This window comes from Gobius niger (assembly GCF_951799975.1).
Source record: "Gobius niger genome assembly, chromosome: 11".
Lineage (NCBI taxonomy): Eukaryota > Metazoa > Chordata > Actinopteri > Gobiiformes > Gobiidae > Gobius > Gobius niger.
Genome location: NC_136862.1, coordinates 32,702,929 through 32,728,839, shown reverse-complemented (window position 1 = coordinate 32,728,839; position 25,911 = coordinate 32,702,929). Strand labels below are relative to the sequence as shown.

General features: G+C 44.3%; 1 protein-coding gene across 1 annotated transcript; it reads right to left on the bottom strand.

The window, feature by feature from the left end:
- Positions 1-349: 349 nt before the first annotated feature.
- Positions 350-15,304, bottom strand: LOC306970704 (BPTF-associated chromatin complex component 1-like; the record flags this gene model as incomplete). Its single annotated transcript, XM_079566732.1, has 3 exons — positions 350-577; positions 12,287-12,379; positions 15,028-15,304. The coding sequence occupies 3 exons, from the start codon at positions 15,302-15,304 to the stop codon at positions 513-515; spliced, it is 435 nt and encodes a 144-aa protein (XP_079422858.1). The 3' UTR covers positions 350-512.
- Between the last annotated feature and the right edge of the window lie 10,607 nt (positions 15,305-25,911).

Genomic DNA, 25,911 nt, shown 5'->3' with positions numbered 1-25,911 from the left:
AATGGTCGCTTTGTTACTTGCTTTGTAGCAATCTTGCAGGAAATAGTAATAGTGTAATAGTGTTTGCTTCTGTTATTATGTGAATAGCTCATACAGTGGTTGTGAGTCAAAAAGCTGTTCTGAAAGGAAACGAGTTCTTAATTTTTTGTTTTGTTTCTTTGCTATTGTTCCTTGTTGTTGTTTTGTTTACACTGATTATACTATGAGAAATGAAAAGTTCATCATTTTGAGTTGGGGGTAGGCGCTCATAAGCTTTTGCTTCAGCCTACTCCTTTTGAGCAAAAATGTATGCTCAAATAAATAAAATAAATAAATAAATAAATAAATGAAACCAAACCACAAACCGACAAATGAGAAAATCTGCAAACCCCGCCCCTCCAAAAATAAACAAGTATATCAAATGTAACACGCTCCTCAGTGCGCCACCTTCAGGCAAAACTGTGCTACTTCGTCAAAGAGTCCTGCTAAAGAGAAAAGGAAAGTCGCTCCGGGGTTCAGGCGGAGGTCAGGGGTCAGCGGGAGAGCAGCGGGAGGTCGCTGGAGTTCATGATGAGGCTCGAGTCCAGGTTCAGAGATTCTGCAACAAAACAGGAAACGGTCAGAGGAACAAGAGCCAAAGGTTTCAGTGGGACAGTTGTCCAGTTCAAAATGTTGGTTTTAGTCTAACACAACTCAAACCTGTTCTGCAACTTTATCCTATTGTCCATTACACTAAATTATGTAGGGCGGGGGAATTACCAACATTCTGGTAATTTCTTTCAAAAATCATAACTCTGCAAAGGAATGGGCTCGAGACTTACTTTTTTTTTTTTTGGACATACTTGCGAATTTATGCCCTACAAGTCGTGGGCCAAATTCAATCATCTCACGGGCCGAATTTGGTCCGTGGGCCGTAATTTGCCCAGGTCTGGTCTAACATATACAAATAATTCAAGCTAGGAGTTGGTAAAAATCTGACAAAATAAACATAAAAACCCAAACAGTGTGGTTATATCTATAAAGTTACAAATAATTTAGAGAGCGCAGTTAGCCCTCAGTGGACGTTAGCAATATTAGCATGGCAAGGCTAACAGTACATTTTATAACCGTAGAGGCTTAAGTCCTTCGCAGGAGCTCAGTGACAGATGGCAAGTGGCCAGAACAACTAAAGGGATACACAAAAATATATACATATATGTTTTAGTCCGTGCGTCGCCATGTTGTTTTCCCCAACTCGGAGCACGTGAGGATCGTCCGACATCAGATGTATATAGTTCCCCTTTTTATCCGCTTAGAAAATGGACATGTTTGCTTTTGTGGGACTATTGCTGGGGTTGCAGGTGACATCACAGCGCTCTAAAGGCCAATGCTATTGTATGGAGGAAAAATTCTTTTGTTTTTGAGGAAATGTTTGGTCTTGTACAGAGATCATGGACCCAGTGACTGACATTAATGATCATTTTTCTAATTCATACATTTTCTTTTGAGCTACGGCTTGTGAAAGTGTAATGCTGTTAATAGGAAAAACGGGCTCCTGCAACCCAGCAATAGATACAGACGGCATCTCTGGAATCACCCATATATGGTCCTGTTTGAAAACAGTTAAGGGGGAAACAATTTGGAGAAAAATCTAAACTTTCTCTATTATTCAAAAAACTACTTTAACAAATGCTGAATTATGAACATAGTTTTCTACTAAAGAAAGATACAAAGACATGGAGAGGAGCAAAGTGGTTCAACAGCCCATAAATACATAAAAAACAGAGAATGCTAACTTGATGCTACATGTTAGCATCGGGCTAATGCTAACGGTTAGCTAGCGCGAGCTACAACTGCCGTTTTTTCACTTCTACTGAACAATGTGCTGTGAGAAAATATCCATAAGGGCCCGATTTACACCTGACTTTATTTATGTGATAAATAAGTTCATAATCCACCAGAAAATGGCTTAAAAGAGTGGAAAATTGTTTCTCTAAAGCAGGGGTGTCAAACTAATTTGGGTTTGTGGGCCGAAATCTAGCTTCCTTGGCGGGCCGCGGGCCGCCTATGACGCGATCAATATGCGCCCGCGTGTTTATAATGTAAACAGGAAAATACTATAGAGAAAACTGTTTTCCAATAAATGAATTATATTGAGCTTTGATTTTAAAATGGTGCTGATTTGGTGAAAAGCCTAACAGGACTGTAATAATAATGGTTCACACTTGTATTGCGCTTTACAAGCCTGTGTCACAAGCTTCTCATAGTACTTCTCATAGTACACAGTACACAATACCACACTGTGGTATTGTAGCCACAGCCGCCCTGGGGCAGACTGTCCATTTACCACTTGGCTATGATATGCTTATATCTCTTATTATGTCAGTGCCTTCATCATGTGTGGAATTCTTTCCTTTTTTTAGTCTAAGCTGCCCCCTAGTGGCTGGAATGAGCATACTGGTTATTTCCTTCAAAATCCATAACTCCACACAGGAACAGAGACTTACTTTCTCTTTTTGACATACTCAGGAAGTCATGCTGTACAAGTCAGGGGCCGGATTTGGCCCGCGGGCCGCCTTTTTGACATGTCCCATACCCAGAGGCTACATTTAGGTGATATCAGCAAGAAAACATTCATGAATTTACCTCAGAAACAAATTAGCGTTCAAAAGAGGCCTCAGTTCTAAAGGCTAAATCCTCTTCATTTAAGTTGTGTGTAAGTAAAAGTGTTATTTTTGTGAGGTCTTTCCATGTCTGTGTATCTTTTATTTAGGTGAAAAACATATTCATAATTAATAACAATAATGCATCGGTATATATTTATATAGTGCTTTTATGGACACTCAAAGATGCTTTACATTGCATTATTCATTCACACCATACTCAATTCTGGCTGCTTCGAACATGACCATATATGGGCAATTAGGTTTCAGGTGACATCACAGGGTTCTAAAGGTCTATAATATTATATAGAGGTAAAAGTATTTCGTTTTTGAGGACATTTTTGGTCTTGTACAGAGAGATCATGGACCCAGTGGCTGATATTAGCTAGCATTTTTGTAATTCATAAATTAAAACTGGCTCCTGCCTCCCACTGTGTACTGTGACATCATCACATTCTCATTTGAGTGCTGGTGTAACCATGGCAACAATGGCAAGAATCAAGAGTTCCGTTACCTGGGATACCAGGTAATCACTTTGCCGCCCAGGACATTTCCGAAACCTTCACAAGCGCCAAGACAGCGTTCAGAAAACCTGTCTACACGGCCACAGCATTCATCAAATCAATATTTAACAAAGACATGGATGTGGAATCTGACTCTGAGGAACCCTCTGAGGTTACAGACGTGTCCATTCCCTCTGAGCTGGGCTGGAGCGGTGACACCAAGAGACCACCGACCCACCCAAGACCAAAAGAGTTCAGGACAAGTTTCCCCTGTGATGGGCTTGAGAGAAGTGTCAGTGGTGTTAGCCCAGAGACAAATTATCACCCAACTGCTCTGAGGAGAGGTTTTATGCAGGAGCTAATGGAGGAAGAAGCGATCAGAAGGACCATGGCTAAATCCTCTGAACACCAAAGCCATTTTTCAAAACCACGGCCTGCATCTGATCCGACAGCAAACACGCAGGACCTGACTCAGAACAGAAAGTCCAGACCACACTCTGCTCCTGGCCAGTTTCTCAGGGAAGAGGTAGAGTCCACCCTCCCTAAATCCAATGAGAGCTTTATGATCAGTTCTCCAAAGAGGTGTCAAAGACAGAAAGAGTCGATGACACAATTCTCCCCTGACGGGCGTCACACTTCCACAAAGACGACTGTTGAGAGTTATGTCAATGGCATTATCAAAACAGAACAGTGGGAGGTGAAGGAGTTCGACGATCTGACACAGCAGGAGGATTTGACTCCTTCTCAACAGAGGACACTCCTTAACAAATCGCATCAAGTCCAAAGAAAGGAAAAGCAGGAAGTCCTTCTCAACACAGAGTCTAGCCCCCGTGGCAAACAGAATCAAGAGACTCCTGTTCACCTTTTTGATGTATCTTCAGCCTACCCGCCAAACAGAAATAACTGTTCTTTCCTGTACAAAGATGACAGGAAGTCCCAGACTAAAGATGACTCGAGCAGTGTAAAAGCCTCTGTGAAAAATTTCTTTAAAGGACTTTGGAAAAAAGTGTCTTGTAAAGAACGCAAGCTCGCTAAGAAGAGAGCTTTTATCCAGATGCTAAATGAGGAGGAAGCGCTCAGGAGGAAAACTAATGCAGCCTCTGACCACATGAGCCAATCTCCAAAATTGCTGGCAAAAAATACTCAGCTCCACTCAGATACAGAGTGTTCTCCAACTGCTAGCGCGCGCTCTCAGAAGAGACATTTTATCCAGATGCTAATGGAAGAGGAAACGCTCAGAAGGAAAACGAATACAACCTCTGAACACATGAACCAATTTCCAAAATTGCTGGCAGAGAATACAAAGCTCCACGAGGAAATAAACTCTTCTCCAACTGCTAGTATGCTCTCTCTGAGGAGAAATTTTATGCAGGAGCAAATGGAGGAAGAAGCAATCAGAAGAACCATGGCTAAATCCTCTGAACACCAAAGCCATTTTTCAAAACCATGGCCTGCATCTGATCCGACAGCAAACACGCAGGACCTGACTCAGAACAGAAAGTCCAGACCACACTCTGCTCCTGGCCAGTTTCTCAGGGAAGAGGTAGAGTCCACCCTCCCTAGATCCAATGAGAGCTTTATGATCAGTTCTCCAAAGAGGTGTCAAAGACAGAAAGAGTCGATGACACAATTCTCCCCTGACGGGCGTCACACTTCCACAAAGACGACTGTTGAGAGTTATGTCAATGGCATTATCAAAACAGAACAGTGGGAGGTGAAGGAGTTCGACGATCTGACACAGCAGGAGGATTTGACTCCTTCTCAACAGAGGACACTCCTTAACAAATCGCATCAAGTCCAAAGAAAGGAAAAGCAGGAAGTCCTTCTCAACACAGAGTCTAGCCCCCGTGGCAAACAGAATCAAGAGACTCCTGTTCACCTTTTTGATGTATCTTCAGCCTACCCGCCAAACAGAAATAACTTTTCTTTCCTGTACAAAGATGACAGGAAGTCCCAGACTAAAGGTGACTCGAGCAGTGTAAAAGCCTCTGTGAAAAATTTCTTTAAAGGACTTTGGAAAAAAGTGTCTTGTAAAGAACGCAAGCTCGCTAAGAAGAGAGCTTTTATCCAGATGCTAAATGAGGAGGAAGCGCTCAGGAGGAAAACTAATGCAGCCTCTGACCACATGAGCCAATCTCCAAAATTGCTGGCAAAAAATACTCAGCTCCACTCAGATACAGAGTGTTCTCCAACTGCTAGCGCGCGCTCTCAGAAGAGACATTTTATCCAGATGCTAATGGAAGAGGAAACGCTCAGAAGGAAAACGAATACAACCTCTGAACACATGAACCAATTTCCAAAATTGCTGGCAGAGAATACAAAGCTCCACGAGGAAATAAACTCTTCTCCAACTGCTAGTATGCTCTCTCTGAGGAGAAATTTTATGCAGGAGCAAATGGAGGAAGAAGCAATCAGAAGAACCATGGCTAAATCCTCTGAACACCAAAGCCATTTTTCAAAACCATGGCCTGCATCTGATCCGACAGCAAACACGCAGGACCTGACTCAGAACAGAAAGTCCAGACCACACTCTGCTCCTGGCCAGTTTCTCAGGGAAGAGGTAGAGTCCACCCTCCCTAGATCCAATGAGAGCTTTATGATCAGTTCTCCAAAGAGGTGTCAAAGACAGAAAGAGTCGATGACACAATTCTCCCCTGACGGGCGTCACACTTCCACAAAGACGACTGTTGAGAGTTATGTCAATGGCATTATCAAAACAGAACAGTGGGAGGTGAAGGAGTTCGACGATCTGACACAGCAGGAGGATTTGACTCCTTCTCAACAGAGGACACTCCTTAACAAATCGCATCAAGTCCAAAGAAAGGAAAAGCAGGAAGTCCTTCTCAACACAGAGTCTAGCCCCCGTGGCAAACAGAATCAAGAGACTCCTGTTCACCTTTTTGATGTATCTTCAGCCTACCCGCCAAACAGAAATAACTGTTCTTTCCTGTACAAAGATGACAGGAAGTCCCAGACTAAAGGTGACTCGAGCAGTGTAAAAGCCTCTGTGAAAAATTTCTTTAAAGGACTTTGGAAAAAAGTGTCTTGTAAAGAACGCAAGCTCGCTAAGAAGAGAGCTTTTATCCAGATGGTAATAGAGGAGACAGAGCTCAGGAGGAAAATGAATGCAGCCTCTGACCACATGAGCCAATCTCCAACATTGCTGGCAAAAAATACTCAGCTCCACTCAGATACAGAGTGTTCTCCAACTGCTAGCGCGCTCTCTCAGAAGAGACATTTTATCCAGATGCTAATGGAAGAGGAAACGTTCAGAAGGAAAACAAATACAACCTCTGAACACAAGAACCAATTTCCAAAATTGCTGGCAGAGAATACAAAGCTCCACGAGGAAATAAACTGTTCTCCAACTGCTAGTATGCTCTCTCTGACGAGAGATTTTATGCAGGAGGTAATGGAGGAAGAAGCAATCAGAAGAACCATGGCTAAATCCTCTGAACACCAAAGCCATTTTTCAAAACCACGGCCTGCATCTGATCCGACAGCAAACACGCAGGACCTGACTCAGAACAGAAACTCCAGACCACACTCTGCTCCTGGCCAGTTTCTCAGGGAAGAGGTAGAGTCCACCCTCCCTAGATCCAATGAGAGCTTTATGATCAGTTCTCCAAAGAGGTGTCAAAGACAGAAAGAGTCGATGACACAATTCTCCCCTGACGGGCGTCACACTTCCACAAAGACGACTGTTGAGAGTTATGTCAATGGCATTATCAAAACAGAACAGTGGGAGGTGAAGGAGTTCGACGATCTGACACAGCAGGAGGATTTGACTCCTTCTCAACAGAGGACACTCCTTAACAAATCGCATCAAGTCCAAAGAAAGGAAAAGCAGGAAGTCCTTCTCAACACAGAGTCTAGCCCCCGTCGCAAACAGAATCAAGAGACTCCTGTTCACCTTTTCTATGCACCTTCAGTCTACCCGCCAAACAGAAATAACTTTTCTTTCCTGTACAAAGATGACAGGAAGTCCCAGACTAAAGGTGACTCGAGCAGTGTAAAAGCCTCTGTGAAAAATTTCTTTACAGGACTTTGGAAAAAAGTGTCTTGTAAAGAACGCAAGCTCGCTGAGAAGAGAGCTTTTATCCAGATGCTAAATGAGGAGGAAGCGCTCAGGAGGAAAACTAATGCATCCTCTGAACACATGAGCCAATCTCCAACATTGCTGGCAGAAAATATGCAACGCCACCCAGATGCAGAGTGTTCTCCAACTGCTAGTATCCTCTCTCTGAGGAGAGATTTTATCCAGGAGCAAATGGAGGAAGAAACAATCAATAGGGCAATGGATAAATCCTTTGAACACCAGAGCCATTTTTCAAAACGGCCTACATCTGCTCTTACAGCGAACACACAGGGCCTGACTCGGAACAGAAACTCCAGGCCAAACACTGCTCCTGCCCAAGCAAACTAAAACATGCAGGAGCACTGCGTGGATATCCTTGTTTTTTTCTTCAAAGATCTAACTTTGGTGCTCTTCAGTGCAGGGATCAGCAATAGACTTTAAAAAGATACAAAACTGAGGTAGTATTGGTAAAAGGCCTTTATTGCAGCATGGCCATTAGATTAAAACATTGCCTACGCGTTTCAGCCGTATAGGCCTTCATCAGGGTACTGCCCTGATGAAGGCCTATACGGCCTCTATGGCGTTTCAGCCGTATAGGCCTTCGTCAGGGTACTGCCCTGACGAAGGCCTATACGGCCTCTATGGCGTTTCAGCCGTATAGGCCTTCGTCAGGGTAGTACCCAGACGAAAGCCTATACGGCCTCTATGGCGTTTCAGCCGTATAGGCTTTCGTCAGGGTACTGCCCTGACGAAAGCCTATACGGCCTCTATGGCGTTTCAGCCGTATAGGCCTTCGTCAGGGTAGTACCCTGACGAAAGCCTATACGGCCTCTATGGCGTTTCAGCCGTATAGGCCTTCGTCAGGGTAGTACCCTGACGAAAGCCTATACGGCCTCTATGGCGTTTCAGCCGTATAGGCCTTCGTCAGGGTAGTACCCTGACGAAAGCCTATACGGCCTCTATGGCGTTTCAGCCGTATAGGCCTTCGTCAGGGTACTGCCCTGACGAAAGCCTATACGGCCTCTATGGCGTTTCAGCAGTATAGGCCTTCGTCAGGGTAGTACCCTGACGAAAGCCTATACGGCCTCTATGGCGTTTCAGCCGTATAGGCTTTCGTCAGGGTACTGCCCTGACGAAAGCCTATACGGCCTCTATGGCGTTTCAGCCGTATAGGCCTTCGTCAGGGTAGTACCCTGACGAAAGCCTATACGGCCTCTATGGCGTTTCAGCCGTATAGGCTTTCGTCAGGGTAGTACCCTGACGAAAGCCTATACGGCCTCTATGGCGTTTCAGCCGTATAGGCCTTCATCAGGGTACTGCCCTGACGAAGGCCTATACGGCCTTTATGGCGTTTCAGCCGTATAGGCTTTCGTCAGGGTAGTACCCTGACGAAGGCCTATACGGCCTTTATGGCGTTTCAGCCGTATAGGCTTTCGTCAGGGTAGTACCCTGACGAAAGCCTATACGGCCTTTATGGCGTTTCAGCCGTGTAGGCCTTCGTCAGGGTACTGCCCTGATGAAGGCCTACACGGCCTATATGGCGTTTCAGCCGTATAGGCCTTCGTCAGGGTAGTACCCTGACGAAAGCCTATACGGCTGAAACGCCATAAAGGCCGTGTCAGGGTAGTACCCTGACGAAAGCCTATACGGCCTCTATGGCGTTTCAGCCGTATAGGCTTTCGTCAGGGTACTGCCCTGACGAAAGCCTATACGGCCTCTATGGCGTTTCAGCAGTATAGGCTTTCGTCAGGGTACTGCCCTGACGAAAGCCTATACGGCCTATATGGCGTTTCAGCCGTATAGGCTTTCGTCAGGGTACTGCCCTGACGAAAGCCTATACGGCCTCTATGGCGTTTCAGCAGTATAGGCCTTCGTCAGGGCATTACCCTGACGAAGGCCCTCACCCCTCACCCCCAACACACCAAAATAATTATTTAAAGGCCTTTGGGAGAAAATCCCAAATCTCTTCTAAAAAGCCCAAAACTCCATTATTCTTACCTTTTTTGTTTTGTTTCCTTAATTTTCTCACTTGTCTTTTTTAACTCTTCCTCTCTCCTCTGTCTGCATTTGTTAACGTTCTTCTCAATCTCCGGCATGCAAGTGTGTTTTGACATGACACAGTGGAATTTGGCTGAGGTGTGCCACGTTGAACAAGAATGGTAGGTTTAGTACTGTTCTGGTTCCATGCGTGCGCATACATTAAACCCATGTCCCCATGGAGTGACTTTTAAAATGCATTTGCACGCTGTTTGATTTATTTGAATCAAAGAGAAGGAGCTAGGGCACAGAGGAAAAAAGGAGAGGAGAAGGAGCTAGGACACATTCAGTTAGAGGAGCGAGAGGAGAATTTGCATTTGTGGCTTTTCAAATTTGGACATTTTAAGGGAATAGGCCACCGTTTTTAAATACTGAGATATGTTTTTACCTAAGCTTAGACGAGTTGATACGTAGCTGTCTGGTCTGTCTGGTCACGTAAACAAAGCACAGACGGCAAAAGCCTCCCCTCCTCTCCTCTATGGACCCAAACGGAGGTGAAGTTAGAAGCAACTTCCACGTTTTCCAATACGGTTACATGAGCCTTTACAGCAGGGGTGTCAAACTCAAATACACAGTGGGCCAAAATGTAAAACTTGAACAAAGTCGCGGGCCACCATTGAACAAATGAACCTTTTAATATGGACCCAAACAAGATTTGCTTTAACATTGAATATGGAACAAGCAACACTTATTACTATACAATTAGGGGTGTAACGGTTCATGGGGATGTATTGAACCGCTTCGGTTCGGCCTGTTCGGTTCGGTCCACTTGCGTACAGTTTCGGTGTATTATTTTCATTAAATAATGTAAATTTATTATTAGCGTCATATTAAGTGCCGCGGAAGGAAGTTCCTACGCGAGTTTCCGCACGGACGCTATTGAAGCTGCATGAGTAGCTGAGAGAAACTCAGAAACTGCAGTCGTTGAAGGCGCTGGCTTTAAGTATTTGATTAAAAGTCTTGAGCCTCGCTACAATATCCCATCACGTCCGCACTTCAGCCAAAAAGTTATACCAGCGCTCAAAGCCGGTTCTTCCTATACGCAAACTACGCAAGGTGCGTAGTGTTGCTTCACTGATTAATCAACGCGTTGTTACGCCAGTGATACACCGCACGCGCCTTTCAGAGCCGAGCGCCCTGAGCGGCCGGGCGCCCTGAGCGGCCGGGCGCCCTGAGCGGCCGAGCGCCCTGAGCGGCCGAGCGCCCTGAGCGGCCGAGCGCCCTGAGCGGCCGAGCGCCCTGAGCGGCCAAGCGCTCCCGCGCAGAGCGCGTACATGTAACTGCAGGCGAGCGCCACGCTGTTCACTCCACCTGTTTCTTTGTTGAACTGAACGCATGTCTTGGCCTCAATCAACTTGATGTCATCCACCTTCACTGCTTTCCTTTTGGGAAAAGTGACGAGGCCACAAAAACAGAGCAGCAGAGTGACTTGAGGGAAAGTCTTGATGTGGAAAAATGACAAGGTGGTGTAGCTATACTGCCATATGTCAGGCAATATTCCTCTCTCTTTATGAAATAAGCACCCAATACTACTACTATAGTCGTAATAATAATAATTATCATAATAAAAAATCATAATAATAATCTTAAACTTGTATACACTCATATAAATAATCATACAATGCAGGACAATCTTTTATTTATTTAGTAATAATGTGTTTTATACATTTTCAGACAGAAATCGGCTTCGCACCGCGAGGCGCAGATGAGAAAAATGCGCACGGAGGCATTTTTGAGTTTAGGAGCGGAAGCGGCTTTGGGCTGAGGCGCTCAGCTGCGCCGCCTCGGCTGCAGTGTACACGCACGAGAGCGCGCTCATCTGATGAACAGGGAGCCGACTGAAGCGAGCCTTGCGAATGCACGCGGAGAGGCACTCCCAGACCAATTCGGCTACAAAAACGCGTCCAGTGTATCATTGGCCTTACGGGGACAGGCTCTTCCAGCCGCACTCACTCTCCGCCTACTTCGCCACATATAACACCAACACGGAGTAGTCTGGTGAAGTGAATGAGCAGGAGAGACCGACCGCCTTCCCCCGGTCTCTTCCAAAGCGCGAGTGCTTCTCCGCTCGTGTCCCGCTCGTGTCCCGCTCGTGTCCCGCTCGTGTCCCGCTCGTGTCCCGCTCGTGTCCCGCTCGTGTCCCGCTCGTGTCCCGCTCGTGTCCCGCTCGTGTCCCGCTCGGCCGTCTGTCTCCCGGTGCTTCGCCTCATGCGCGGCTCACAGTCTAAAACGGGTTGGGCGACTCACAGGCTAATTCTCAGCGGTAAGACAGACACAACCGTCAGGAGCAGGTTTCAGTTAGTTTTAAATCAGCGGTTCCCAATCTGTGGGTCAGGGACCAGAGGTGAGAGAATGGGACCATTTGCCATTTACTATTTTAAAAAGGGAAATAGACTAGTAGTCGTCCTAAATCCCAGTCTCACAGTGGTTTAGTGGTTAGTGGTCCTCACACAGGGGGTCGCTTTTATTTATTTTAGGCAAGAATTCTATTGTGTATTGGCAGCTTTTCAAAAGAAAAATGTTGTTAGTTCTTATTTATTTGTACCGAAAATTAACCGAACCGAGCCCTCCAAAACCGTGAACCGAACCGAATACAATTTTAGCGTACCGTTACACCCCTATATACAATATAGAACTTAATAGTCCAGATATGCAAAATCTGAAAAAAAAAGTATAATACCGGTGGGCCAGCTCGAGTAGTCATTTGGTATAACCTCGCGGGCCAAATATAATTACATTGCGGGCCAAATGCTCTAAAGATTCTATTTTCCCCCTCGGCGAAGCCACGCCCCCTTCTATGACGCGATGCCGTCTGTATCTATACTTGGATTGTGTAAACGCTCACGTCACGGTAAATGGTCGCTTCTAACTTCAGCCCCGTTTGGGTCCATAGTGGAGAGGAGGAAAGGGTAAACGCTAACAACGTCTGTGATGCTTTTGCGTTATTGAGCGCACGCGCAAAGACCAGACAGCTACGCATCAACTCGTCTAAGCTCATGTATGTGGATCCCTGTAGCGCCCCCTGCTGTGAAGAGGCCGAGTTGTACCTTGGTCAAAGTTGAGTTTTTTGGAGTCGAGGCCTTCGATGTCCACGAGGTCAGAGTTCACGTCCGAGTCGTTGAGAGCGCTCAGGGTCACGTCTGAAACGGCAACAAAAACATAAATGAAGAATTTGTAACCATAGCAACACAACAGCAACTCATCAGCCTCAAATGTCTGCGCAGGGACTCCCCAAATGGTTTTGTCCACATAAAGAGCTTTTCTTTTCCTCAGTTCAATCCCATTATGGCTCAGGGTTTATGCAGGCAAGTCAAATCTATCGCTCTTAAATGTCACTTATTAGGCATTTTTTCCCAATAAACGTATCGCCCTTATGAACGGAAATGTGGAGGTTTCAGAGTAAAAAGGACACAAGGACAAACTTGATTTAAAAAAAGGCCTAAATGGACTTTGGACCATCATTTTCATATTTTCTGATGAACTTATTGAGTATAATTGTCGTCATAATTGTCAATAATGTCATTCATTTCAGAGAAACAGATTTCACGTCTATTGCATCAGATTTCATGTTTTGAATGACATTTATTGACATTTTAATTGAATTGTGCCTTAATTTTGGCACAAATCAATCAACAAAAAACCCAGGATGTTTTTGATGTTGTGCGCCCCTGAGTTTGGTGATGGATTGTGATATTCAGATAATTGTGATTATCCTGGACCATCTCCACTCATCGTAGTGACTGATTTTATGTGGACTTCTCCAGTCCCATGTTAACAGATAGGAGAAAAGGGGCGGGCACAATTCATGGCGGCGCCAGGGTTGCCAGGTATGGGCAGCCAAACCCGCCCAAAAATATCTGAAAACCGCGGAAAACATACGGCACGGCTAGAATTTTCAATATTGTTTACTAGTTAGCGGAGCCCATGTGCTCCTACGATGATGAGAAACCACCCCTACTCCCCTCCCTTATTGAAAAAGCAGCTTACAGAGCCTTGGATTTGCCTTCAAAATAGTGACTTTGATCAATTCAACATTGATTACAGCAAGGCAAAAAACCACAGACAGTTATTTTCACCCGCGGAATGGCTTTAAAAACCGCCCAATTCCGCCCAATTCCGTTTAACCGCGGACCTGGCAACCCTGGGCGGCGCCCACGCGAGCCTCTGGAATAAGGTGAATAGAAAAAGTACATTGAGCAGGCTAATGCTAACGGCTATAGGAAAATACATTGAGCAGGCTAATGCTAGCGGCTATAGGAAAAATACATTGAGCAGGCTAATGCTAATAGCTATAGGAAAATACATTGAGCAGGCTAATGCTAGCGGCTATAGGAAAAATACATTGAGCAGGCTAATGCTAATGGCTATAGGTAAATACATTGAGCAGGTTAATGCTAACAGTTATAGGAAAAATACATCGAGCAGGCTAATGCTAACGGCTATAGGAAAAATACATTGAACAGGTTAATGCTAGTGGCTATAGGAAAATACATTGAACAGGTTAATGCTAACGGCTAAGGAATAATACATTGAGCAGGATAATGCTAACGGCTAAGGAATAATACATTGAGCAGGTTAATGCTAACGGCTATAGGAAAAATACATTGAACAGGCTAATGCTAGTGGCTATAGGAAAATACATTGAACAGGTTAATGCTAACGGCTAAGGAATAATACATTGAACAGGTTAATGCTAACGGCTAAGGAATAATACATTGAGCAGGATAATGCTAACGGCTAAGGAATAATACATTGAACAGGTTAATGCTAACGGCTAAGGAATAATACATTGAACAGGTTAATGCTAGTGGCTATAGGAAAATACATTGAACAGGTTAATGCTAACGGCTAAGGAATAATACATTGAGCAGGATAATGCTAACGGCTAAGGAATAATACATTGAGCAGGTTAATGCTAACGGCTATAGGAAAAATACATTGAACAGGCTAATGCTAGTGGCTATAGGAAAATACATTGAACAGGTTAATGCTAACGGCTAAGGAATAATACATTGAACAGGTTAATGCTAACGGCTAAGGAATAATACATTGAACAGGTTAATGCTAACGGCTAAGGAATAATACATTGAACAGGTTAATGCTAACGGCTAAGGAATAATACATTGAACAGGTTAATGCTAGTGGCTATAGGAAAATACATTGAACAGGTTAATGCTAACGGCTAAGGAATAATACATTGAGCAGGATAATGCTAACGGCTAAGGAATAATACATTGAGCAGGTTAATGCTAACGGCTATAGGAAAAATACATTGAACAGGCTAATGCTAGTGGCTATAGGAAAATACATTGAACAGGTTAATGCTAACGGCTAAGGAATAATACATTGAACAGGTTAATGCTAACGGCTAAGGAATAATACATTGAGCAGGATAATGCTAACGGCTAAGGAATAATACATTGAACAGGTTAATGCTAACGGCTAAGGAATAATACATTGAGCAGGATAATGCTAACGGCTAAGGAATAATACATCGAGCAGGCTAATGCTAACGGCTAAGGAATAATACATTGAGCAGGATAATGCTAGCGGCTAAGGGATAATACATTGAGCAGGATAATGCTAACGGCTAAGGAATAATACATTGAGCAGGTTAATGCTAACGGCTAAGGAATAATACATTGAGCAGGCTATTGGTAAAAGCTATAGGAAAAATACATTGAGCAGGCTATGCTAATGGCTATAGGAAAAATACATTGAGCAGGTTAATGAACGCTGAGACATTTCCGGACTAGCCGACTTGCTAACTGCGTACGTTAACCCTCACCTGCAGTCTTCTGCTTCTTGATTGGAGGAGGGGCCAGCGAGGCTCCGGTCTGCATGCCCGTGGCCACGACGACCTGCGTGGGAGCCGTCACCGCAGAAACGGGTGCCGACGTGGAGGTTGCCTTTGCGATGGCGGCGACTGATGCCGCAGACGAGGGAGGTTTCTTCAGAGTCTTCTTCTGCGCCTCAGAGGAGAGTGGCACACGGCTGTCCTCATACAGCTTCCTCTTCACCGTGCTCTTGATCTGAGCGCTGAGATAGAACACAAACATCAGCATTGGTCACAGCTGCTCAGCCTGGACTTTAGAGCTCTATAAACAGGGATTCTTGAGGTGGTTTAGCAGTTCAGATCTCGCAGTGGAGTAAATTTGCAACAAATATATCATAAACATCTAAATTTTAATTCAAAGCTGCTCTCATCTACTCCATTTTGCCGGCCTGGAAAGGTTGCATTCCCACAATACTTTGCAAGACGTGCCAGCGAAACACACAGCCAACACACCCCTGACCCCCAACACACCCCTGACCCCCAACACACCCCTGACCCCCAACACACCCCTGACCCCCAACACACCCCTGACCCCCAACACACCCCTCACCCTCAACACACCCCTGACCCCCAACACACCCCTGACCCCCAACACACCCCTGACCCCCAACACACCCCTGACCTCAACACACCCCTGACCCCAACACACCCCTGACCCCAACACACCCCTGACCCCAACACACCTCTGACCCCCAACACACCCCTGACCCCCAACACACCCCTGACCCCCAACACACCCCTGACCCCCAACACACCCCTGACCCCCAACACACCCCTGACCCCCAACACACCCCTGACCCCCAACACACCCCTGACCCCAACACACCCCTGACCCCAACACACCCCTCACCCCCAACACACCCCTGACCCCAACACACCCCTGACCCCCAACACACCCCTGACCCCCAACACACCCCTGACCCCAACACACCCCTCACCCCCAACACACCCCTGACCCCAACACACCCCTGACCCCAACACACCCCTCACCCCCAACACACCCCTGACCCCAACACACCCCTGACCCCCAACACACCCCTGACCCCAACACACCCCTGACCCCAACACACCCCTGACCCCCAACACACCCCTGACCCCCAACACACCCCTCACCCTCAACACACCCCTGACCCCAACACACCCCTGACCCCAACACACCCCTGACCCCAACACACCCCTCACCCCAACACACCCCTGACCCCAACACACCCCTCACCCTCAACACACCCCTGACCTCAACACACCCCTGACCCCCAACACACCCCTGACCCCAACACACCCCTCACCCCAACACACCCCTCACCCCAACACACCCCTGACCCCCAACACACCCCTGACCCCAACACACCCCTGACCCCCAACACACCCCTGACCCCCAACACACCCCTGACCCCAACACACCCCTGACCCCCAACACACCCCTGACCCCAACACACCCCTGACCCCAACACACCCAACCCCCAACACACCCCTCACCCCCAACACACCCCTGACCCCCAACACACCCCTCACCCCAACACACCCCTGACCCCCAACACACCCCTCACCCCAACACACCCCTGACCCCCAACACACCCCTGACCCCAACACACCCCTGACCCCCAACACACCCCTGACCCCAACACACCCCTGACCCCAACACACCCAACCCCCAACACACCCCTCACCCCCAACACACCCCTGACCCCCAACACACCCCTCACCCCAACACACCCCTGACCCCCAACACACCCCTCACCCCAACACACCCCTGACCCCCAACACACCCCTGACCCCAACACACCCCTCACCCCAACACACCCCTGACCCCAACACACCCCTGACCCCAACACACCCCTCACCCCAACACACCCCTGACCGGATATAGGGAGCACACCAACCCACTATTTGTACAGTCGCAGATTCTCAAATTTACAGAAGTGGTGCAATTAAAAACTGCCCAAGTTGTCTTCAAAGCCAAAAACAGTTTACTCCCTGCAAACATTCAAATCATGTTTTCAGACCGTGATGGGGGTTATAACCTAAGAAGGAAAATGAATCTTAAGAAAAAATATTCCCGTACAACTCAAAAAAGTATGTCTGTTACACAAAGTGGAGTCGACCTCTGGAACTCATTAGAAGAGGATTTAAATACTGGAAAAGTATGCAAAACTCCTGTAATTAATCTTCTGTTCCTGAACTATGAATTGTCTTTGTTATTTTGATCCTTGATAATGAGAAGTATGTGATGCATCCGGATTTATTATGTGATGTCCAGAATGTGCACCTTCAACCTTATGCAAGAGCAACACAAGAATGTTATGAACTAATGACTTTACTGTTTGGGATTTGCTAAGTGGAGCCGTTTTTGTTGATTTAATTCGCTACTAAGGCAATTCCTCAGTCTGGAATTGCCGCATAGATCTCATGGTTAAAGCTTAATTATAAATTAAAAATATTGTGCCGTGAGCAGTAGTTTAAGTTGTGTAAGTCTGAAAGGAGGAGTAGGGCCTTATAAGTTATAACTAACTTCTTCCTACTCCCTTTGAGCAGCAGTTGCCTCTTTTGTTGTGAAGAATTCTGTATGTTACACGTATACTATACTTGTATGCATCTGTTGCTCAAATAAACAAACAAACAAACAAACAAACCCCCAACACACCCCTGACCCCCAACACACCCCTGACCCCAACACACCCCTGACCCCCAACACACCCCTCACCCCAACACACCCCTCACCCCAACACACCCCTGACCCCCAACACACCCCTGACCCCCAACACACTCCTGACCCCCAACACACCCCTGACCCTACAGTGAAGATCCCGCCCTCTTGTCCTTTTTAGGTCTGGGTAGGAGGAGTCCTTTTCAAGCGTAAACGGGGAGGAGTCAGCAGACTGTCTCTAATGTTTCCCGTCTCAGGGACTAACCCAGGTCCTGTGGTTACAGTGTGTCCGAGGCCGTGGACTCCCCCCCTCTCAGCGCGCCGCCATCATTCTCCTCCTTCTCCCCGCACCAGCACTAGCCCCGCCCAGTGGCTCCTGATGGGACGGTGAGCTGAGACCAACACCTGTGAGCGGAGGATTGTGGGAACCGTAGTCACAAATGAAGCACTTACAGAAACAAACAAACAAACAAACAAACAAAAAAGCACCAAAAATGAAGGTTTGATGTTTTTTTTTTTGGAAATAAACGTAACAATCTGTAAAGTTATGTCTGTGTAGGTGACGTTCGCTTCATCCTCTGTCAGCGCTCAAATCAGAAACACGCGTTTATGAAGAGAATGTAACGGTGTTTAAGCTTTAGGCCGGCGGCTTCACTCAGAAGATCAGTGGGTTTGAAATGTTTTTCTGATTTGAGCACAAAATTAGGGCATACCTTTTGATTTTGATTTGTAATTTGTGTTCCGTCTACAGTTCTGTGCAAAATCCCGGTCCAAATAAAGGCGAGGCGCTGCAGGAATGCGTTCAGAGACGGACATGGGCTCGTTCAGCTGGTGAAATCACTAGGTTTAAGTTTAAGGCTGAACACATCTTTGAACACATCGGAGGAGATTGTGTTTGGTTATGTAGTCTTTGAATAAACGTTAAAGTAGAGTAAATCCTGTGACGGACACATGGACAGTCACCGGCTACAAACACGACAAATCATCTACCAAAGCATCTCTGAATGTTTCCCCCTGTCAAGTCGAACACTTAAAATGAAAAAAAGCAACAATATTTGAACTAGACACTCAAAAAGCAATGATGCGCCTGTTTAGTAGAAAGACTTCTTAGTTTTATCATCTCTTTCTAGTCGTTTTTGATGCTAGCTCTGAGATCAGTGGCTGTTCTTGTCTTGGCGGTGCCTTGGCAGTGGTCTACCCGATTTTGCACAGAGCTGTAGATCTGAAATGCTTGTTTGTCGTGATTTGTACAGTTTTTAAAGTTGTGAAAAAATGTAAATAGTTTGTACAGTTTTCAGCCTCATATTTTTGTTGAAACGCAAAGATTGTTATTGGAAATGGACACAAGGAAGTTCCTCACCTCCTGATTCTGTGCAGAGAATGTTTCAAAATGTGGAAAAACGTGGCCAACTAAAAGAGGCTTCTTTTTTTGTTTCTAGGGTTGAAGCTTGACATATGATGAATGTTAAAGATGAATTATGTGACCTTTGATGTGCGTATTTGATCAACATCGGCAGTGAAAACATACCAGAAACCCTAAAAAACACTGGTCATAAAGGTCAACACTTGTAAAGGCACCATGCTAACCACCTAATGTCAAATACGCACTAATATAGGGTGACCACATGTCCCAGGTTTGAGACCTTTGTCCCATGGCCCAATAGATCTATCCAAACCCACTGATGTGTCCCTAACTTTATACTATGGGGGTCCGGAGTTGTTAAAGTGTCAATTTTTGGGATCCCGGCCAAAAAAAGTTTGTCTGTCTTAAATAAAGATACAGACAAAGATGCTACATGCTAACGCTAGCTACAAGTGCCGATTATTTACTTCTGCTGGACAAGCTGCTGTGAGAAAACATCCACATAGAACGAGACGGCAACAATGCTCATGGAATCACACTTTTTCCCTTTTTTCCCGCCGTTTTCTGGCGAACTCTAAACATTTTATAACACACCAGTAAATCACGCCAAAGTTGGGTCCATGTGGATGTTTATTCAAATTGTTCAGTAGAAGCGAAAAATGGCACTCGCTAGCATTGCTTTGCTAACGCTAGCACACGTAGCATGAAGCTAACATTAGATCCCTGGTTAGCATTGTCCGTTTTTTAAGTATTTATGGGCTGTTGAAGCACTTTGCTCCTCCCCATGACTCGGTGTCTTCATTTAGTAGAAAAATATACTTTCAGCGTTTGTTGGAGAACGATGGAGAAATGGGAGAAAGTTTTTGTATTCCCCTCCTGGCTGCTTCAAACATGACCATAAATGGGCATTTTCAAAGATGTATGTGTGTGATAAATGTTAATAGTCCGCCAAAAAGAGTCCAAAAAAGACCATCAAATCCTTCCCTTAGTCCTGGTTTGGTCCCTGTGTCCATTTCCCCTCATTCTAATCCACGTCAAACTTCCAAATGTATTTTTATTTTGGGCGCGTTTTGCACATTACTCAAAATAAACATTACACTTATTTGAATTTTTACAACAGAAGCATGATCCAAACAGAGACTCGCTCCTGTACATGTTTTAGGTTTGCCAAATGTTCTCAAAGCCACACTGCGGAACACTTCCCCAAATACCAGGACTTTTCCATATCACCATCACGGGACAAAGAATACATTTTTTATCATTTCACTGACAATGTAAATAAATGACAGGTTTAAGAAATGCCATTAGCTGCTAGAGAGTATAAGTATAGTTCGTAAAAGCAACAGTTTGAGGTACATTTAAAGCACTTTCAATCCAAATTGGTTGGATGATTGGGCATTGCAGTCTCAGCTCTACTGACCTATACTTTACCCTGGTTTAGTTCAAAGACTTCAGGTCTAACCACGTCCTGGACCCAGGTCTAAAACCAGGTCTAGAACCAGGTCCAAAACCAGGTCTAGAACCAGGTCTAAAACCAGGTCTAGAACCAGGTCTAGAACCAGGTCTAAAACCAGGTCTAGAACCAGGTCTAAAACCAGGTCTAAAACCAGGTCTAAAACCAGGTCTAGAACCAGGTCTAAAACCAGGTCTAAAACCAGGTCTAAAACCAGGTCCAAAACCAGGTCTAGAACCAGGTCTAAAACCAGGTCTAGAACCAGGTCTAGAACCAGGTCTAGAACCAGGTCCAAAACCAGGTCCAGAACCAGGTCTAAAACCAGGTCTAGAACCAGGTCTAGAACCAGGTCTAGAACCAGGTCTAAAACCAGGTCTAGAACCAGGTCTAAAACCAGGTCTAAAACCAGGTCTAGAACCAGGTCTAAAACCAGGTCTAAAACCAGGTCTAGAACCAGGTCTAGAACCAGGTCTAAAACCAGGTCTAAAACCAGGTCCAAAACCAGGTCTAGAACCAGGTCTAAAACCAGGTCTAGAACCAGGTCTAGAACCAGGTCTAGAACCAGGTCTAAAACCAGGTCTAGAACCAGGTCTAAAACCAGGTCTAAAACCAGGTCTAAAACCAGGTCTAAAACCAGGTCTAGAACCAGGTCAAAACCAGGTCTAGAACCAGGTCTAAAACCAGTTCTAGAACCAGGTCTAAAACCAGGTCTAAAACCAGGTCCAAAACCAGGTCTAAAACCAGGTCTAAAACCAGGTCTAGAACCAGGTCTAAAACCAGGTCTAGAACCAGGTCCAAAACCAGGTCTAAAACCAGGTCTAAAACCAGGTCTAGAACCAGGTCTAAAACCAGGTCCAAAACCAGGTCTAGAACCAGGTCTAAAACCAGGTCTAGAACCAGGTCTAGAACCAGGTCTAGAACCAGGTCTAAAACCAGGTCTAGAACCAGGTCTAGAACCAGGTCTAAAACCAGGTCTAAAACCAGGTCCAAAACCAGGTCTAGAACCAGGTCTAAAACCAGGTCTAGAACCAGGTCTAGAACCAGGTCTAGAACCAGGTCTAAAACCAGGTCTAGAACCAGGTCTAAAACCAGGTCTAAAACCAGGTCTAGAACCAGGTCCAAAACCAGGTCTAAAACCAGGTCTAAAACCAGGTCTAGAACCAGGTCTAAAACCAGGTCTAGAACCAGGTCCAAAACCAGGTCTAAAACCAGGTCTAAAACCAGGTCTAGAACCAGGTCTAAAACCAGGTCTAAAACCAGTTCTAGAACCAGGTCTAAAACCAGGTCTAAAACCAGGTCTAGAACCAGGTCAAAACAGGTCTAGAACCAGGTCTAAAACCAGTTCTAGAACCAGGTCTAAAACCAGGTCTAAAACCAGGTCTAGAACCAGGTCTAGAACCAGGTCCAAAACCAGGTCCAGAACCAGTTCTAGAACCAGGTCTAAAACCAGGTCTAAAACCAGGTCTAGAACCATGGATCTCGGTACCTGCTTTCAGTTTTTTGATACCAGTTTTACCCAAACATTTTCTGATCCCAAACATGTATCGTTTAAAGGGGGGGTATTATGCATTATGGACTTTTTCAAGCTTTACATCATGTTATTATGTCATTCCCTCATTAAAAACATGGCTGAAGTGTTGCCTTGGCACATTCACGTATTTCTGAGTAATCTGTAAAAACTCTGATGGCGGCCATTTTAGGGATAGGTTTGCCTGAGTCCTCCTAGGAACGCCCCCACCTCCTGGAGACGCCTCCGAGCTTTCGTCACCAGCCGAGTAACCAACCACTGCTCCTCAGCAGAACCCCCTCCCCACTGATGCCACAGACAGCGTGTGGAGGGGGCGTGTCTAAAGGCTCAGAGGTTCTTAAAGAGACAGAGGCCTATTTCAAGACATTCACTACAGCCATTTTGAGAGAGACATTTTATACAAGGCAGTTATTCTAATTTACTGCATTTACAGACCAACAGAAGGTTTGTCATCATTGTAGTGTGATATAGACTGGTGCTATGGGACTGAAAAAAGCAGAATACCCCCTCTTTAATGGTACCAGCCCTGTCGATAACCCACTGCAGAAACCAGCGTTCATGTTTTGAGTTTTACCACAGTCAAGTTGCCCATGACGTGATATCATGTGACCTGGAATGTTCCGCAGTGTGGCTTTAAAGGGCCTTAAAAACCCTCTTCTAATATTGTTGCAGATGAAAACAGAGGCCGGAGTTCTGCTTCGGTTCCTTCATGTTCGTGTAACTCAGCACGTTCAGCCTCCTCCTTCACAGCTCAAAACACTCTGTTCCACCTGATGATGTCATGAGGTGGTCTCACTCAGACAGCATTTGTATCTAAAATATATTCTCCAGACGTCTACGTTAGTCGAAATTCTACAACAAGACAAACCGAGATTAAAGAGTCCACATGGGTTTCCTCTTTCCACCTGCAGCGTCATTTTCTTCTGAACTGTCACGTTAAGTTGGATGTACAAAAAAATAAAAAAAGAGTGTTCGTGATCTGTTAAACCCAAATAACCATAAAAAGACGGACGAATTTATCAACACTTTATTCAGTATAGGTCTGTTTCCCCTAATTACCAAACCGAGTAGAATCACATCTCACAGTGCCACTTTAATTGATAATATTTTTTCCAATGAAATAGAAAGTGATACAGTCAGCGGACTAATGATAAATGATATTAGTGATCACCTTCCAGTATTTGTATTGTACAAAAATGAACGGGAAAAAAAGGAAGAAAACTTGTATTGGTTTAGAAGAGTAAAAACAGAGATAACTATTGATGCATTTAAAAAGGATCTATTAACGCAAGACTGGAGTAATATATACTCTGAGAATGACACCAATAAGGCATATGATGAGTTTGTGCAAAAATTTCAAAAAGTATTTGACACAAAAACTGCCCAGTGAAAAAATACTGTAAAAACAGAAAATGTAAAGTAAACCCATGGATGTGTAAGGGTTTGCTAAATGCATGCAAGAAAAAAAATGCACTTTACAAAAAATGTATAAATTATAGAACTAAGGAAGCTGAGGATAAATACAAGACATATAAAAATAAACTAACAAGTATCATTAGAAAATGTAAACAGGACTATTATAATAAGTTGTTAGACAGCAACAAGAATAACATTAAAGGTCTATGGAATATCTTAAATAGTATAATTAGAAATAAACCAAGGATGATTAATTATCCACAATACTTCAAAGACGAGGATAAAACTATGAAGGATATGAATGAAGTAGTTAATACTTTCAATGAATTTTTTGTAGATGTTGGACCGAACCTTGCAGCAAAAATTGAAAATGTTGAGAACTATAACTATGAGCTGATAGACAGAAATCCTATGTCCTTGTTCCTCAATCCTGTGGAGGAAAAGGAGATACTGGACATTGTTAGAGGGTGTAAAAATAAAACTTCGACAGATTACTATGATATGGATATGAAGACCTTAAAATCTGTCATTGAAAGTATCTCTAAGCCGTTAACACACGTCTGTAATTTATCGTTACAAACTGGACAATTTCCTGACAGTATGAAAGTAGCAAAAGTCATTCCTCTGTTCAAAGCTGGAGATAAACATCTCTTTACAAACTACAGGCCTGTTTCCCTTTTACCGCAATTTTCAAAAATCTTAGAGAAGGTTTTTAACTCTAGACTTGATAGCTTCATTGAAAGACATAACTTACTCTCTGATAATCAGTTTGGTTTTAGGAACAATCATTCAACTTCGCACGCACTCTTTGATGTAATTGAAGAAATAACAAATGCTGTAGACAACAAGAAATATGCAGTAGGGTTATTTATTGACCTGAGTAAAGCATTTGACACAATAAACTACGATATATTAATTGATAAACTAGAACGTTATGGGATTAGGGGGGTAGCTCTACAGTGGGTCACCAGTTATTTAAAAAATAGAAAACAATGTGTGAAAATAGGAGACCAACAGTCAAGTTGTCTAGAAATTGTGTGTGGTTTACCTCAAGGTTCCATTCTGGGTCCAAAATTGTTTAATATGTACATTAACGATATTAGTAAAACATCGCAGGTACTTAAATTCATTTTGTTTGCAGACGATACAAATATGTTCACAGCAGGAGACGATTTGCAACAACTGTGTCAGATTGTTAACCTGGAACTCAAGAGTGTCAATAAGTGGTTCAAACAAAACAAATTATCCTTGAATTTGAGTAAAAGCAAACTGATGATATTCGGCAACTGTGATTCTAATGCTCAGGAGGCAATTCAGATAGAGGGTGTTGTTATAGAGCGGGTGCATGAAATCAAATTCCTTGGCGTTATTATAGACGATAGAATTACTTGGAAATCGCACATTAAATATATAACTACTAAACTTTCAAGAAGCATTGCAGTAATAGCAAAAGCGAAGCACATTTTAAATATCAAAGCGCTACATACCTTATACTGTTCTCTGATTTTGCCCTATTTATACTATTGCGCTGTGGTTTGGGGTAGTACTTACAAAAACACAGTTAAACCAATAGTATTGTTGCAAAAAAGAGCTGTCAGAGTAATTCATAAAGTTGGGTTTCTGGACCACACAAATCCATTATTTTTAAAATCAAGGATCATGAAGTTTTGTGACATTGTTGAGTTCCAAACTGTACAGATGCTATACAGAGCAAGATACAAACTGTTACCAGGCCAAATACAAAGACGGTTCCAAGAACGCACTGGTTTTTATGAATTACGTGAAGATTTAAACTTTAGGATTCAGAAACATAGCTCAACTTTGAAAAGCTTCAGCCCCACAATTAAAGGGGTGCACTTGTGGAATAATTTGGATATGGAAATGAAACAATGCCCAAACATCAACCTGTTCAAATATAAATACAAACAAAAGACTTTTGAAAAATACAGAAAAGAAGAAATTAGTTGCCATTAGAGGGAGCAATACAACCAATTTACATTGATTAATTAATGGCAGAGTGTTTGGAATTGCTTGTAACGGATGTCATTTCTATTGCTTAAAACATAATAAAGAATGAGCCCCTCCAACGGGCTCATAAACCTCATTGGTTAATGCACTTTACAGCAGACGAACATCATCTACAAAATCAGCTGTTAGGGCGGCTGGGGGCAGGTTTGTTGATGGGGAGCTACTGCCCTCTTCAACTGGCCCGCTCTACACCCGGCTTTTTAACGCACCACTCGATGTAGGGGTCACATCATACACTGTACATAATAAAAGATATATAAATAATAATAATACATTAAAAATGCACATAGATTAAAATTGTGTTGAGCCTGGTAATGACAACTGGAGCAACAAGAACACGGACTATAATACGTGCATTAATGAGCCCTTATGTCATGAAAACTAGTGAACGTGGCTGATATTTG